This window comes from Coregonus clupeaformis, unplaced genomic scaffold, assembly GCF_020615455.1.
Source record: "Coregonus clupeaformis isolate EN_2021a unplaced genomic scaffold, ASM2061545v1 scaf0594, whole genome shotgun sequence".
NCBI classification, from domain to species: Eukaryota; Metazoa; Chordata; class Actinopteri; order Salmoniformes; family Salmonidae; genus Coregonus; species Coregonus clupeaformis.
The window spans coordinates 112,605-130,661 of NW_025534049.1; the positions used below are offsets into that span (position 1 = coordinate 112,605).

At 44.6% G+C, this 18,057-nt stretch overlaps 1 protein-coding gene across 1 annotated transcript in view; it reads left to right on the forward strand.

Annotated features, from left to right (window-relative positions):
- LOC121572281 (E3 ubiquitin-protein ligase MYLIP-A) overlaps nucleotides 1–17,645 on the forward strand; it is a 33,495-nt gene extending 15,850 nt beyond the window's left edge. The window contains exons 3-7 of the mRNA XM_041884302.2: nucleotides 2,339–2,524; nucleotides 9,883–10,080; nucleotides 10,465–10,629; nucleotides 13,902–14,316; nucleotides 15,637–17,645. Of these exons, the coding sequence (XP_041740236.1) occupies nucleotides 2,339–2,524; nucleotides 9,883–10,080; nucleotides 10,465–10,629; nucleotides 13,902–14,316; nucleotides 15,637–15,858 (1,186 nt within the window). The 3' untranslated portion in view covers nucleotides 15,859–17,645. The remainder of the gene's footprint in view (nucleotides 1–2,338; nucleotides 2,525–9,882; nucleotides 10,081–10,464; nucleotides 10,630–13,901; nucleotides 14,317–15,636) is intronic.
- Nucleotides 17,646–18,057: the final 412 nt, after the last annotated feature.

Consider the following 18,057-nt stretch of genomic DNA (forward strand, 5'->3'; position numbering starts at 1 on the left):
TGAAACTTCAGCCTCCTTTTTGATGGGAGAGAATGAGTCGATTTCGCTGCTTCAGTGTCTCATATTACTAGTTATTGTTTAACTGACCATACACTTTCACAGTCCAGGTCAGAATAATATTATTGCTATCTCAGTTTTGTGTTAACAGCCTCACTGGACAGTGACTTGAAAAATAAGTGTCATCATCACATCATAGCCAAGATAAGGTCGTCCTGAACTTTAACTTATTCACGACATCTCAGGAACTAATAATAAAAAAGAAGTTGTTCTGAGCTTTCGGTGAAAAGAATGTAAAAGCCTCCGTGCCTCTGATTTGTACTGGCCCAGTGTTCTGCACACAGACATACAAAACATTCCTTATTCTTTGTCTGATTCTTTCCCGTAGCCTACTACCCCTCCACGTTGAACTCGGCACAATAACAAGTGTTCAGCAACAACAGGGGAGGTCCCTTACCTCACTAAAAACAAGATTACAGCGTTGCGTCGTCATTACATTGATTTAGCCGTGTCGTTGTGTGGCCTTGTGTTTTGGTATTTAACGGGACATAAAAAAAAAAATAATAATGAGAGAGAGAGAGAGAGAGGCTAAACGATGCTATCGTACCCAGAACCCACTGTGTTACAACACAACAGCAGTAGCACTCTGGCTGCTTATCGCTCCATAGCACTCTACTGTGAATAGACAGCTGTACAGAAGCTCTACAGGGCTGCTTGCTGACTCCTCTTACACTGTGATAAGAGCTAGAGCTCTGTGTGTGTATGTCTTTGTGTGTGTGTGTGTGTGTGTGTGTGTGTGTGTGTGTGTGTGTGTGTGTGTGTGTGTGTGTGTGTGTGTGTGTGTGTGTGTGTGTGTGTGTGTGTGTGTGTGTGTGTGTGTGTGTGTGTGTGTGTGTGTGTGTGTGTGTGTGTGTGTGTGTGTGTGTGTGTGTGTGTGTGTGTGTGTGTGTGTGTTTGTGTGTATATATACACTGTACACTGTACCCTGATTAGAGTTATGGAGCCATTAGAAGTCGCTGACTGATTGAGTCACTGGGTTAAAAGTCAGACCACATCACCCACCGTCTGACTGGGAACAACTTCACTTCTTAACTGCTCTCATGTTCCTATTTTCTATCCCTGGCATCAGTGAAAGGAGTGAACTAGAAAGCAAAACAGAGTACTACTTTGAGGTGCATGGCTTTGGTGAGCTGGAGGTCAGCTGTCAGTCATAACGTGTGTTGGTGTGAGAGAGAAAGTGAGCTATACAGTGTCAGTGAGTGAAACAATCATCAATTTTCAAGCCCTCTAGGCCTGTTGTCCCCCCACCCCAACACACACACCTGCTCTGTGTGTAACCCAACCTCTATAACCTCCACCTGCTCTGTGTGTAACCCAACCTCTATAACCTCCACCTGCTCTGTGTATAACCCAACCTCTATAACCTCCACCTGCTCTGTGTATAACCCAACCTCTATAACCTCCACCTGCTCTGTGTGTAACCCAACCTCTATAACCTCCACCTGCTCTGTGTGTAACCCAACCTCTATAACCTCCACCTGCTCTGTGTGTAACCCAACCTCTATAACCTCCACCTGCTCTGTGTGTAACCCAACCTCTATAACCTCCACCTGCTCTGTGTGTAACCCAACCTCTATAACCTCCACCTGCTCTGTGTGTAACCCAACCTCTAACCTCCACCTGCTCTGTGTATAACCCAACCTCTATAACCTCCACCTGCTCTGTGTATAACCCAACCTCTATAACCTCCACCTGCTCTGTGTATAACCCAACCTCTATAACCTCCACCTGCTCTGTGTGTAACCCAACCTCTATAACCTCCACCTGCTCTGTGTGTAACCCAACCTCTATAACCTCCACCTGCTCTGGGTGTAACCCAACCTCTATAACCTCCACCTGCTCTGTGTATAACCCAACCTCTATAACCTCCACCTGCTCTGTGTGTAACCCAACCTCTAACCTCCACCTGCTCTATTCAGTGTACAACACTCTCCATCTCTGATCTACCATTAATCACCTGTTTTGGTTCCAGTCCCTGTGTAACTCCCCCTCCCCAATCATCACCTGTTTGGTTCCAGGCCCTGTGTAACTCCCCCTCCCCAATCATCACCTGTTTGGTTCTGGCCCTGTGTAACTCCCCCTCCCCAATCATCACCTGTTTGGTTCCAGTCCCTGTGTACCTCCCCCTCCCCAATCATCACCTTTTGGTTCCAGGCCCTGTGTAACTCCCCCCTCCCCAATCATCATCTGTTGGTTCCAGGCCCTGTGTAACTCCCATCTCCAATCATCACCTATTGCAGGTAATGTCTAACATTTGCTCCCTCTCTCTTCCCTCCACCAGACATGTGTTCTTCATGCAGGTCAAGGAGGACCTCCACAGCGGCCACCTGAGGATGTGTTCAGAGCAGGCTGAGGAGCTGAGTGCCCTGCTGGCCCAGGCCGAGTTCGGAGACTACAACCAGAACACTGCCAAGTACTGGTACTCTGAGCTGTGTGGCAGTGAACCCTGCCCGGCAACAGTGAACGGGTAAGGGCAGGGGACACCTGGGGGATACTTTAGACAAAGGGTCTCTACTGGACACAGACATGAAGGCTCAGGCACACACATCTATGTCTTACTCTGCTTGAGGACTTTTTGGGGACCAACAATTGATTCCCATTCAAAATCCTATTTTCCCTTAACCCTAACTCCTAACCACTAAACCTAACCCCTAAACCTAAACCTAACCCCTAAACCTAACCCCTAAACCTAACCCCTAAACCTAATTGTACCCCTGAGCCTGAAATAGCCTCACTTCCGAATTATTTTAGTTAGTTTACTATTCTCTAGGACTTTGGGTACTCACAAGTATAGTAAAATGTGCACACACATACATACACACACACAAACACACACACACACACACACCTGTGGCATGTTAAAACAGGATTTAAGCTCTAGCCATTGTGCTAATTGGATGGAGTTGAATACACGGACATGAATACACGGTTGAAATATTGAAAGCAAAGCTGCCCTTGACAAGGTTGCTGGCTGGCTTTAGTGAACAGATATGTTATTAGAGGCTTATGGTATGAAAGTATCAACATCTAGCTGAACCAAGTGCCAGATGTTTTGTTAATGATTCCTGCCCGGCAACAGTGAACGGGTAAGGGCAGGGGACACCTGGGGGATACTTTAGACAAAGGGTCTCTACTGGACACAGACATGAAGGCTCAGGCACACACATCTATGTCTTACTCTGCTTGAGGACTTTTTGGGGACCAACAATTGATTCCCATTCAAAATCCTATTTTCCCTTAACCCTAACTCCTAACCACTAAACCTAACCCCTAAACCTAAACCTAACCCCTAAACCTAAACCTAACCCCTAAACCTAACCCCTAAACCTAATTGTACCCCTGAGCCTGAAATAGCCTCACTTCCGAATTATTTTAGTTAGTTTACTATTCTCTAGGACTTTGGGTACTCACAAGTATAGTAAAATGTGCACATACATACACACACACAAACACACACACACACACACCTGTGGCATGTTAAAACAGGATTTAAGCTCTAGCCATTGTGCTAATTGGATGGAGTTGAATACACGGACATGAATACACGGTTGAAATATTGAAAGCAAAGCTGCCCTTGACAAGGTTGCTGGCTGGCTTTAGTGAACAGATATGTTATTAGAGGCTTATGGTATGAAAGTATCAACATCTAGCTGAACCAAGTGCCAGATGTTTTGTTAATGATTCATCCAACAGCAGTTGGACATCTAACAGTCAGGTGCTTCAAAGAGGAAAATTCCCTTTCCTGGCCCAATTCGGAATGTTTGAAAATTAATCCCAAAACAGGTCAACCTTTCATAATTTATGACCATAATTTACATGAAAATGAAGTTCTGTCGCGTTACCTAGACTCACCTGCGTTCCTATTCCCAAGAATATATGGGAAGTCTCAAAACAAACAATTAGGTGTAAAAGAGTTGTAGAATTTGCACCCTAACCCATGAGTTGCTCCAAGCCGTAGCATTCCCCTCTCGTTAGCCTACCTATGAATACGTCTGTCGTGTGCAGCTGACAAGACACATGCCGTGCCATGGGAACCTGATATATCAGTTACACTGGCAATGCAGACAGCAGCAGAGTTTGGAAGTCCCCGGAAATTGTTTGCTTTGCAATTGGAACAAAGTTCGACACTCACGCCCACATGTCAGCCACCATGCGCAACAGGCAGACTGAGAGGAAACTAGAAGAAAACACGGTCACGAGGTTCACTGTAAAGAAGAGAACACGTTCCTACCATGCAGCCAAGGTTGGTTTGCAATTCGGACAACAGTTTGTCCCACATGATGTCACCCAACATGAGATGAGCAGCAGATGGAAAGGACACTTGGGTTCAGTCTGAAATGACACCCTATTTCCCCATAGGCTCTGGTCAAAAGTAGTGCACTAGATAGGGAATAGGGTGCCATTTGGGACGCATCCTAGATAATAATAATAATAATAATATGCCATTTTGCTTTTATCCAAAGCGACTTACAGTCATGTTTCTACCATGTAGCCACTTGTTTTTCTCCGTCATGGACCAAACCTGTTCAGGCATGGAACTGAACAGCTAAGGGGGAATTTCACCAAAGTAAGCAGGGTTATTGAGTTGTAGCCAGGTAACACATTGTGAAACCACTGTAAATCATTCAAATCAACAGTTGAAGTGGTAATGTATTTGAACTGACTTCACACATTTTTTTTTTATACAGCCAGAAAAACAAGGGTTATAACTAGGTGTTAAACATTGACTTATTAATATTTTCTGTGAAACCCAACCTGGAAGCGCCATCAACATCCCCATTAGTTTTGTTTTCCACCACCAACCCATAAAGCCTACAACAGTCTCTGTCTCTCTCTGTCTCTCTCTGTCTCTCTCTGTCTCTCTCTCTGTCTCTCTCTCTGTCTCTCTGTCTCTGTCTCTGTCTCTCTCTCTGTCTCTCTCTCTGTCGCTCTGTCTCTGTCTCTGTCTCTGTCTCTCTCTCTCTCTCTCTCTCTCTCTCTGTCTGTCTGTCTCTCTCCCCCCCACAATAATAATAACATGGTTGGGAGAACCAAGCCAGCGATTAGAGCGTAGCCCAGCAGCTCGTTGACTGGTTAAGTCAACAGTTTGAGAAGCCCGGCAGTTTGGGATCAGGCCAAGCTAAACTAGGGACTGTTCATGCTAGGTCAGAGGACTGATCTATCGCTGTGTTTACACATACTCTAGGATACACATGCAAGACAAGCGCACACAAACTAGGATCCTCCTGACATCATAATTGGAGGGAAAATGTAAATACCAATGGACTGGCTCTAATCAGGATAATATGGACATGATGCTCTCTTGTTAATGTATTGTCAATTATAATAGCCCATTTGGTGATTTCAGTCAGTTCTGTTATTTTGAGTAATTGCCAATAGCATACTTTTATTGGACTATGGGTAATCTTCTGGACGTTCTCGCTCTTCCTAATCAAGCTTATGTCTTGGGAGGAAGACTCAACCAATGTCTGTACTGTGTTTTAATTATGTGATACCATTTACAGTTGGGGAAAAAAAGTATTTAGTCAGCCACCAATTGTGCAAGTTCTCCCACTTAAAAAGATGAGAGAGGCCTGTAATTTTCATCATAGGTACACGTCAACTATGACAGACAAAATGAGAAAAGAAAATCCAGAAAATCACATTGTATCAAATCAAATCAAATCAAATTTTATTGGTCACATGCGCCGAATACAACAGGTGCAGACATTACAGTGAAATGCTTACTTACAGCCCTTAACCAACAGTGCATTTATTTTAAACAAAAAAAGTAAGAGTAAAACAACAACAAAAAAAGTGTTGAGAAAAAAAAGAGCAGAAGTAAAATAAAGTGACAGTAGGGAGGCTATATATACAGTAAAATAAAGTGACAGTAGGGAGGCTATATATACAGGGGGGTACCGTTGCAGAGTCAATGTGCGGGGGCACCGGCTAGTTGAGGTAGTTGAGGTAATATGTACATGTGGGTAGAGTTAAAGTGACTATGCATAAATACTTAACAGAGTAGCAGCAGCGTAAAAAGGATGGGGTGGGGGGGCAGTGCAAATAGTCCGGGTAGCCATGATTAGCTGTTCAGGAGTCTTATGGCTTGGGGGTAGAAGCTGTTGAGAAGTCTTTTGGACCTAGACTTGGCACTCCGGTACCGCTTGCCGTGCGGTAGCAGAGAGAACAGTCTATGACTAGGGTGGCTGGAGTCTTTGACAATTTTGAGGGCCTTCCTCTGACACCGCCTGGTATAGAGGTCCTGGATGGCAGGGAGCTTTGCCCCAGTGATGTACTGGGCCGTACGCACTACCCTCTGTAGTGCCTTGCGGTCAGAGGCCAAGCAGTTGCCATACCAGGCGGTGATGCAACCAGTCAGGATGCTCTCGATGGTGCAGCTGTAGAATTTTTTGAGGATCTGAGGACCCATGCCAAATCTTTTTAGTCTCCTGAGGGGGAATAGGCTTTGTCGTGCCCTCTTCACGACTGTCTTGGTGTGTTTGGACCATGATAGTTCGTTGGTGATGTGGACACCAAGGAACTTGAAGCTCTCAACCTGTTCCACTACAGCCCCGTCGATGATTTTTAATGAATTTATTTGCAAATTATGGTGGAAAATAAGTATTTGGTCAATAACAAAAGTTTCTCAATACTTTGTTATATACCCTTTGTTGGCAATGACACAGGTCAAACGTTTTCTGTAAGTCTTCACAAGGTTTTCACACACTGTTGCTGGTATTTTGGCCCATTCCTCCATGCAGATCTCCTCTAGAGCAGTGATGTTTTGGGGCTGTCGCTGGGCAACACGGACTTTCAACTCCCTCCAAAGATTTACTATGGGGTTGAGATCTGGTGACTGGCTAGGCCACTCCAGGACCTTGAAATGCTTCTTACGAAGCCACTCCTTCGTTGCCCGGGCGGTGTGTTTGGGATCATTGTCATGCTGAAAGACCCAGCCACGTTTCATCTTCAATGCCCTTGCTGATGGAAGGAGGTTTTCACTCAAAATCTCACGATACATGGCCCCATTCATTCTTTCCTTTACACGGATCAGTCGTCCTGGTCCCTTTGCAGAAAAACAGCCCCAAAGCATGATGTTTCCACCCCCATGCTTCACAGTAGGTATGGTGTTCTTTGGATGCAACTCAGCATTCTTTGTCCTCCAAACACGACGAGTTGAGTTTTTACCAAAAAGTTCTATTTTGGTTTCATCTGACCATATTACATTCTCCCAATCCTCTTCTGGATCATCCAAATGCACTCTAGTAAACTTCAGACGGGCCTGGACATGTACTGGCTTAAGCAGGGGGACACGTCTGGCACTGCAGGATTTAAGTCCATGGCGGCGTAGTGTGTTACTGATGGTAGGCTTTGTTACTTTGGTCCCAGCTCTCTGCAGGTCATTCACTAGGTCCCCCCGTGTGGTTCTGGGATTTTTGCTCACCGTTCTTGTGATCATTTTGACCCCACGGGGTGAGATCTTGCGTGGAGCCCCAGATCGAGGGAGATTATCAGTGGTCTTGTATGTCTTCCATTTCCTAATAATTGCTCCCACAGTTGATTTCTTCAAACCAAGCTGCTTACCTATTGCAGATTCAGTCTTCCCAGCCTGGTGCAGGTCTACAATTTTGTTTCTGGTGTCCTTTGACAGCTCTTTGGTCTTGGCCATAGTGGAGTTTGGAGTGTGACTGTTTGAGGTTGTGGACAGGTGTCTTTTTATACTGATAACAAGTTCAAACAGGTGCCATTAATATAGGTAACGAGTGGAGGACAGAGGAGCCTCTTAAAGAAGAAGTTACAGGTCTGTGAGAGACATAAATCTTGCTTGTTTGTAGGTGACCAAATACTTATTTTCCACCATAATTTGCAAATAAATTCATTAAAAATCCTACAATGTGATTTTCTGGATTTTTTTTCCTCAATTTGTCTGTCATTGTTGACGTGTACCTATGATGAAAATGACAGGCCTCTCTCATCTTTTTAAGTGGGAGAACTTGCACAATTGGTGGCTGACTAAATACTTTTTTTCCCCCACTGTACAGCTGTGCTCAAATTAAGTTTGTAAACCACCAATAGCAATAATAAAATGCATGCATACATACAGATCATTTTACCATACTAAAGAAATTACTGCAGGAAAATATAATCACTGTTGTGAAAGTTTCCGAACAGCAAAGCTGTCTGTGAAAGGAAATGTATTGGTGATGCATTCCGTTGACTGAAACAGTTGGGGGTGTACATCAGTGCCCTTGTATAGTTGTATGAGTAATGTTCATATGAACTGAGGAAGTCTAGGTTCATATGAACTGAGGAAGTCTAGCTTCATTCCATGAGTAATTCTAGGGCAACAATAGCTCAGTTCATACACTTGAATTCACACTGCACACACAGTGATGAGAGGATTACTAGCAGGACAGGACAGAGGCTCACATTACATTATAGTAATTGATTCCCTTATTATTTTTGATCAGATAAGGGGATGATTATGGGATTATATTAGAACATCTGCTCTCTGGGTGACAGACTGACAGCTCAGGAAGGACTCTCCCTCCCTCTCTATAATCTTAATCTCCCCCACATGAGGTCTCTGTAGAACTATGGAAATATGAGTTCCCTCCCTCCCGGGGTAATGAGATTCATAAAGATGTGATGGAATTCTTATGAAGATATTTTCCCTTCAGTCTGCTATCTGTGGGATCTGGAACCTTGGTGCTTCAGTCTACTATCTGTAGTATCTGGAACCTTGGTGCTTCAGTCTACTATCTGTAGTATCTGGAACCTTGGTGCTTCAGTCTACTATCTGTAGTATCTGGAACCTTGGTGCTTCAGTCTACTATCTGTAGTATCTGGAACCTTGGTGCTTCAGTCTGCTATCTGTAGTATCTGGAACCTTGGTGCTTCAGTCTACTATCTGTAGTATCTGGAACCTTTGTGCTTCAGTCTGCTATCTGTAGTATCTGGAACCTTGGTGCTTCAGTCTGCCATCTGTAGTATCTGGAACCTTGGTGCTTCAGTCTACTATCTGTAGTATCTGGAACCTTGGTGCTTCAGTCTGCTATCTGCAGTATCTGGAACCTTGGTGCTTCAGTCTGCTATCTGTAGTATCTGGAACCTTGGTGCTTCAGTCTGCTATCTGTAGTATCTGGAACCTTGGTGCTTCAGTCTGCCATCTGTAGTATCTGGAACCTTGGTGCTTCAGTCTGCTATCTGTAGTATCTGGAACCTTGGTGCTTCAGTCTGCCATCTGTAGTATCTGGAACCTTGGTGCTTCAGTCTACTATCTGTAGTATCTGGAACCTTGGTGCTTCAGTCTGCTATCTGCAGTATCTGGAACCTTGGTGCTTCAGTCTGCTATCTGTAGTATCTGGAACCTTGGTGCTTCAGTCTGCTATCTGTAGTATCTGGAACATTGGTGCTTCAGTCTGCTATCTGTAGTATCTGGAATATTGGTGCTTCAGTCTGCTATCTGTAGTATCTGGAAGCTTGGTACTTGCCTTGTGGTGCAGCTGACATACTGACTGTGGCCATTGAGTGATTCATGTAGCAGTGCTTTAAACCTCAGGCTGGCTGCTGTTAGAACCCTCCATGTCTTCTAGATGGCCATGGGCAGTGAAGTTGATGACGTCATTACCAGCAGTCTGTCACGTTTCTCAGTTGTGTGAAGATGTTTCTCTACTGTTTTCTCACAGCCCTCCCAGAAAATATATACAAACTATGAGCTATTTGAAGCACAGTGGCTCTTTGTGTGAACCCTTTGAAGCAATGAGGCTCTGCATGTGAACCCTTTGAAGCAATGAGGCTCCTCATGTGAACCAGTAGTAACACTGCCATCTCCCTCCACAGGATCATCTCTAAGCACAAGGCGTTGGAGGGTCAGAGTCCAGGGTCGGTGGAGTACCAGGCCCTGCAGCTTGTGTCCAGTCTGGAGCACTACGGCGTGGAGTGGCACTGGGCCAGAGACGCAGAGGGACAGAGGCTGGCCATAGGGGTAGGCCCGGAGGGCATCGCTGTCTGTAAAGAGGACTTCAGCCTGGTCAACAGGTAAATGAAGGGTCTTCACGATACTTAACCAACTGCTCCATATCTTGTGCAGTCAGCACACTGACATATCTACCAAAACAATGTCACCAGAGAGCTTGGTATGTGGGTTGCATAGTGCACAATCTATTGTACATAGTTCAGATTGCCTCCTCCAAATACTATACCTTTACTGCCCATAAATACCGTACTGTCCAGATCTATAAAGTCTAAAGTCTACTTGACCCACTAACTTTACCTTCCAGGAAATCTGTGATTGTTCTGAGATTGTCATCATGAAACTTTAATTATATATTTGTTTTGTTGTTGTGCAATAGTGTGTACTATTACAGGATTTCGGTTGAAAGAATACAGTTTCTAACTTTAACTTTTCTTGATCCATTCTAGGATCAGCTATCCCATAATCCAAATAGCCACCCAATCAGGGAAGAGTGTGTACCTGACAGTGACCAAGGATACCAGCGACAGTGTGGTGCTGCTATTCAAGCTAATCAGCAACCGGGCAGCAAGCGGACTGTACCGGGCCATCACTGAGACACACGCCTTCTACAGGTGAGTGGACAGGAGAGGAGAGGGTTACCTTGTGGGGAGCCAAAACACAAATACATGCAATCCAATTATACAGTGCACTCTGCATATAGTGATCATACAGGATCTGTGGAGTTAGATTTGATCACCAAGTGATCGAAGGCATTGTTGATCAAATGTTCCATGATGAAAACCTAAGGGACTGACTTCTCTACAAACTATTTGGTAGGGTTAAAAGGAGAGCCTCTGAGTATAGTATAGAGACACAAACACTGCCAACCACCCGTGGGCTGCACTGTCATGCTAATGTATTGACAACATGTTTGTTTCCACATTCATCCCCTACGTGGTCTGTGGTCACTGACTCACCCAACTCTACATCCCCCTGAATACATGAAGGGCTCCAGAACCAGTCTGGCATGACGTTATACTGCCTAGGGGGCAGCCAACCGTTACACTTCCCCATTTTAGTCCAGATAGGTCAGGTTCTCTCTCCATCTCTTAAAACATTGGTGTTTGTGAAGTGTCAACGTTCTGCTCAATGTTTACCATGGTGCTGCTCCCTGAATATGCATCCTGACCTGTAGTTGTACACGTTCACTGAGACTGTGCTTTGGTCCTTAGTGTCGTCAACAAACTGCCTCCCTATCTACCGATCAAATCAAATGTTATTTGTCACATACACGTGTTTAGCAGATGTTATTGCGGGTGTAGCGTAATGCTTGTGCTTCTAGCTCCGACAGTGCAGTAATATCTAACAAGTAATATCTAACAATTTCACAACATATACCCTATACACACAAAACTAGTAAGGAATGGAATTTAAGAATATATAAATATATGGACAAGCAATGACAGAGCGGCATGGACTAAGATACAGTAGAATATTATAGAATAGAATGCAGTATATACACATGAGATGAGTAGTGCAAGATATGTAAACATTATTAAAGTGACTAGTGTTCCATTTCTTAAAGTGGCCAGTGATTTCAATAGGCAGCAGCAGCCTCTAATGTGCTAGTGATGGCTATTTAGCAGTTTGATGGCCTTGAGATAGAAGCTGTTTTTCATTCTCTTGGTCCCAGCTTTGATGCGCCTGTACTGACCTCGCCTTCTGGATGATAGCGGGGTGAACAGGCAGTGGCTCGGGTGGTTGATGTCCTTGATTATCATTTTGGCCTTCCTGTGACATCAGGTGCTGTATGTGTCTTGGAGGGCGGGTAGTTTGCCCCCGGTAATGCGTTCGGCATACCGCACCACCCTCTGGAGAGCCCTGCGGGCGGTGCAGTTGCCGTACCAGGCGGTGATACAGCCCGACAGGATGCTCTCAATTGTACATCTGTAAAAGTTTGAGGGTTTTAGGTGCCAAGCCGAATTTCTTCAGCCTCCTGAGGTTGCAGAGGCTCTGTTGTGCCTTCTTCACCACACTGTCTGCGTGGGTGGACCATTTCAGTTTGTCAGTGATGTGTACACCAAGGAACCTGAAGCTTTCCACCTTCTCCACTGCGGCCCCGTAGATGTGGATAGGGGGGTGCACCCTCTGCTGTTTCCTGAAGTCCACGATCATCTCCTTTGTTTTGTTGACATTGAGTGAGAGTGTAGGCGGTCTCTTCATTGTTGGTAATCAAGCCTACTACTGTTGTGTCGTCTGCAAACTTGATGATTGAGTTGTAGGCGTGCTTGGCCCTGCAGTCATGGGTGAACAGGGAGTACAGGAGGGGGCTGAGCACGCACACTTGTGGAGCCCCAGTGTTGAGGATCAGCGAAGTGGAGATATTGTTTCCTACCTTCACCACCTGGGGGCGGCCCGTCAGGAAGTCCAGGACCCAGTTGCACAGGGCGGGGTTCAGACCCAGGGCCTCGAGCTTAATGATGAGCTTGGAGGGTACTATGATGTTGAATGCTGAGCTATAGTCAATTAACAGCATTCTTACATAGGTATTCCTCTTGTCCAGATGGGATAGGGCAGTGTGCAGTGTGATGCTGTTTGCATCGTCTGTGGATCTATTGGGGCGGTAAGCAAATTGAAGTGGGTCTAGGGTGACAGGTAAGGTAGAGGTGATATGATCCTTGACTAGCCTCTCTAAGCACTTCATGATGACAGAGGTGAGTGCTACAGGGCGATAGTCATTTAGTTCAGTTACCTTTGCTTTCTTGGGTACAGGAACAATGGTGGCCATCTTGAAGCATGTGGGGACAGCAGACTGGGATAGGGAGAGATTGAATATGTCCGTAAACACACCAGCCAGCTGGTCTGCGCATGCTCTGAGGACGCGGCTAGGGATGCCGTCTGGGCCGGCAGCCATGCGGGGGTTAACATGCTTAAATGTCTTAATCATGTCGGCCATGGAGAAGGAGAGGCCACAGTCCTTGGTAGTGGGCCTCGTCAGTGGCACTGTGTTATCCTCAAAGCGGGCAAAGAAGGTGTTTAGCTTGTCTGGAAGCGAGATGTCGGTGTCGGCAACGTGGCTGGTTTTCTTTTTGTAGTCCGTGATTGTCTGTAGACCCTGCCACATACGTCTCGTGTCTGAGCCGTTGAATTGTCTCTATACTGATGTTTTGCCAGTTTAATTGCCTTGATTCACAGCATGCTTTGACATGCCTTTGGTCTGAAGTGATCTTGATGAAGCCATAGGCAGTACAGGACATGAAGAGACAGTCTTAGTGTTGAGATTAATGAAAGTAAAAGTGCTTCTTCCTGGAAAAATGGATGTCAGCCGTTTTGAATTGTGCAATAGCAAAGATTGGCTTACAATAGTCACAAAGGTACAAAGATGACCTTTATTGTGTGTGTGGGGTGGGGTTACTCTGTTTGCAGAATGTTTCGCCACGTATTCCTCAGCTTGTGCAGGTGTGCCTGTTCTGTAAAACCTACTGCAGTGACAGTGTGTCTGTGTCAGTGTAGAGGATATCTAGAGTCCTACACAGCTGTTGGACATGATCAACCCCCTTTATAGGGTTTTGACTAGATGGTATACAGCTATGGACAGATTGGACTTTTTCTAGCAGGTTAGGAGAATTTACAGTACATAGCATGTTAGGAAAAGGGTTAGGGTTAGCCAGAATGCTAAAATTCTCCCAGACTCAAACATGCAACTTTTTTTTTTATACCGTAGCTGTATACCATCTAGTCACAACCCCTTTTATATGTCCAGTGCCAAAAAAGATGTGGACAATGGAGAAATCGATTGATTTAGAAATAGTGTCTAACATTCAATTGACAGATGAACACAGAATGAGATTGAGACTTCACGCTCATGACCTCCTGGTTAGTAACATCTCCCTTTCTCCTCCAGGTGTGACACTGTGACCAGCGCAGTGATGATGCAGTACAGCCGTGACTTCAAGGGTCACCTGGCCTCGCTCTTCCTCAACGAGAACATCAACCTGGGAAAGAAGTACATCTTCGACATCCGACGCACCTCCAAGGAGGTCTACGACTACGCACGCCGGGCGCTCTACAACGCCGGCATCGTGGTGGAGGGGGCGGGCGGCGAGAGGACGCCGTCGGGGCGCAGTCCCCTGCGTGGCCAGCAGGACGGGCTGGGGGAGGACTGTGGGAGCTGTCAGCAGAGCAGGGCGCTGCTGGAGAGACTAGAGAAGCTCAGAGAAGCTCTGCTGTGTATGCTGTGCTGTGTGGAGGAGATCGATGCAGCATTCTGCCCCTGTGGACACATGGTGTGCTGCCAGACATGCGCCAACCAACTACAGGTAAAGAGACCCAGATAGAAGTGACTACTTGTGATTGGTTGAAAATGATTTTAACACACATGTTAACTCCTGCATGGTGGTCCTGGTTACATTGAGAAGCTACGACCAGTCAATGATAGAAAATGACTCCAGAAAACACTTTAATCTATGCACTTTGATGTTGATGGTTTTTGGTTAAGTCGACCATTTGTCAAGACATTTTGGATTCCACCACTGCCGTCGAACCCCAGAATACTCTGCTGTCTCACTAGGTTTAAATGTCTTCCTTTTCTCATCTTTCTTGGTCTTAATAAACTACAGCAGTAGGACTGAAACCCATCCGGTCCTTTGTGCCCTTAAAGGGAAGGAAGGAAGGAAGGAAGGAAGGAAGGAAGGAAGGAAGGAAGGGAGGAAGGGAGGAAGGGAGGAAGGGAGGAAGGGAGGAAGGGAGGAGAGGAAGGAAGGAAGGAAGGAAGGAAGGAAGGAAGGAAGGAAGGAAGCTGTTGAGGACTATTGGAACTTGGCCACAGTTTCTGTTAGTGGTGGTAGTCCTTGGTAACACAACAAGCACACCCTGGGGTTCTAGCTGTGTAACACCATGAGGGCAGAGCGCTCTGATTCCATTTCTCCTCACTCACTCTCTCATCACTTTTTAAGGCTTTTAAAAAAAACAATCCAGTGTTTTTCTCATGCAGGGGTTCAGCTAACCTGATTGTCCCTCCCACGAATCTCCTAAATGGTGCCCAACTTTGCTTGAACTGCCATCTCAGATGGTGAATTAGTGTGGATTAAAGCTGCCAGCAGCAGGCCAGCAAATTTGTATTCCATTAAATCCACAGGGAAACGTGTCATGTGGCTGGACCCAAACACATTGAGAGGAGAGAGAACAGGATATTTTTTATTTTATTTTACTCACTTTCCAAGATGGCCGCCCCCTTATGACACACTAACGATCTTCTAGCACTGTCTGAACAGTGCATCGTGGGTCATTTGATCTAGAGGTCCATGTTGGTTAACTAACAGGCTTTTACGCGGCTACAATACAATTGACTGGCTAAATGAGATTGGAGTCTGTTTCCACTATCCCTGTGCCATCACTTTGACAGACTGGTTAGTATTGTTGGTCTGTGTTCTGGATGTCTGAAATATGATTGGTTGGCTACCTTGTCCATTCTGCAGCCCAGGGCTGGTGGTGGTTCGTGTTTTCTGTTGCATTGTGGGTCTGCATGCTCAACTCTACCTCCTTAATGTGCTTTCTGTCTACAGAATGTATTGTACCGGTCTCTCAAATGAAGTGACAGCGAGTTTTATGTGGACATTCTCTCTTTCTCCTCTCCCCAGTCGTGTCCGGTGTGTCGGTCGGAGGTGGAACACGTGCAGCATGTCTACCTCCCCACCTGCACCAGTCTCCTGAACCTCACCATCACCACCACCTCTCACGACGGCGACAACAGCCCCATCCACAGAGCTATGGGTGGTCTAGGACACACCTGCCACACCAAGGACTACTGTAACACCAACAACCACCACGACTCCAACAAGATCTACCACACAGAGACATAAACCACTTCACCACTCCCTGGCTGTGTACCAAATGGAACCCTGGCACTACATGGGGAATAGGGTACTATTTGGGATGCAGTCCAGTCCCAACACCGTTGTTTGTGGTTCTGTTGGGTTGTTGTCACCTTGCCACTCCCTGACGGTGGTATTTTCTCATATGAATTTTATTAAACCAATGATGGATTTATTTTTTATTTTTATACCACCGCTCCATTTTAGATTTAGGTTTATTGCGTATTATTTAGTTTTAATCTAATTGCATCAGTTGATCTGATCATAATTAGCGGCGCCATTTGAATTTCTTTCACAGTTTTGATTGTGTTTTTTTTCCTTCTCCATATTGGTCTACAGAATGTGAATTATCTATTGGGCCCATAACCTGCAACGTTTGTACAATTATGAGGAAATTCTGTGTTCTAAGAGAATAGTAGGCAACGTAGATCGTTCAGTTTTGAAGATTCATTTGTATTTCTTTAAAGTCTCTTCTTTTAAGCTTTGAAAATCTCATTTTATGGTTCTAATGGAGTGAAATGCATTTATTTTTTTTGTTTCCTGTTTAGTTGTTTGTTTGTTTTTCCATGTGGTGTCCATGGTTTCCATGCCAATGAGAAGTTATTTTGGGGGGTAGGAAGCAGCACGACCCTGGCACAGCACTGCATTCTGATTTAGAGCTGGTCAAAAGTAGTGCACTATATAGGGAATAGGGTGCCATTTGGGATGCAGATGAGGGTAAGTCTTGACGATAAGCCCAGTATTATTCTATTCATGTGTAGATGGGTTCTAGAACCAAACCAGCACTCTGACAGGGAAAGAGAAATGGTTGAATGACACTCCGTTAGTCCCAATGGTATAAAGTGAAAAAAGACCCGACTCAAACGGAACTCCATGAGCTCTATCCATTCATTATTTTATCTCATACGAACAGAACCCGCAGAAATGCAGGTCCCCAAAATATGTTCTTAGTATTCTTTTACTCAGTAAGAAAATCTGTGATTATTTATTGGTAAGGCTGTTTTTCTAGCCTGATCTCAGATCTGTTTGTGTTGCATCACTAACCCAGACCATAGGAGTTAGCAATACAATACAAACAGATCTGGGACCAGGCTACTGTTTTCTGCCTCTACTGTGTATTCTTTGACGAGCAGTGTGTGTGTGCTTCCTCAAAACCTCAGTATTTCTGTTTTATGTGGTCAACTAGTGAGTTCCTTATGATTTCATTATTAAAGGGTACTAGTCTATCAGTGCAATACTAGCTGCTTTTTGAAAAGCTGTTTTTATTTATTTTTTAGGTGGAAGAGCAAAAACATTAAAACATAAAAACCAGAAAAATAATCTATCTACACTCACTTTACCAAGGAAGCTTCCCAAGTGTATTATCTATAGGGTTTTGCCTTAATGTAGCAACACGTGTTTTGTCCCAAATGGCACCCTATTCCCTATACAGTGCACTACTTTTGATCAGGGCCCATAGGACTCTGGTCAAAAGTAGTGCACTGAATAGGGTGCCATTTGAGACGTACACACATTGTGTTTTGGTATGCATTCATTCTTTGCACAGACTTTCTTTGTTTTGAAAGATGATGAATGTTTTCTTTATTGCTGGAACCATTTGGCACATAGTCACTGCAGGGGATTTATGATTTCTTCACGTTGTACAAGTAGGATGTGTTTTTTGAAGCAAAAACTATGCTCTGTAAATGTAGAAAGAAATGACTTACTCTCGATCTTTTATATGTTCTATTTCTTTGAACAAGAAAAGTATTAATAAAGTTGTTTTTTAAACATTACTTTTCTCACTGAGTTCGTGTTTTTTTTTTTTTGGTTCATACATTTTATTATGGCTTTGACAGTGTTGATCTGAAGTTACCTTGACCCCACACACACACATAATTGCCAGCGGGGAATTTCACAGCTGAAAGGTCAAAGATTTTCGATTAAATTACAGGGTGTTTCGTGACTGAAGATGACTAAGCTCATAAGGTTAAAAGGTAACGCCTGCTATGCTTTTAATCAGATCTCAGTAAATGAATGATGGTGTTGCATGTCATTAAAAGTTTGATGTCATTTCATTATCAGAATGCATTGCAGTCAGAAAATTGCAGACATTAGTGCATTGTCTCTTTTTTTAGTATTGATAATTTTAGGATAAAACAGTTTGGAGATCGAGGAGAGGTGACCCCATAGACCATTGCAGAGTAT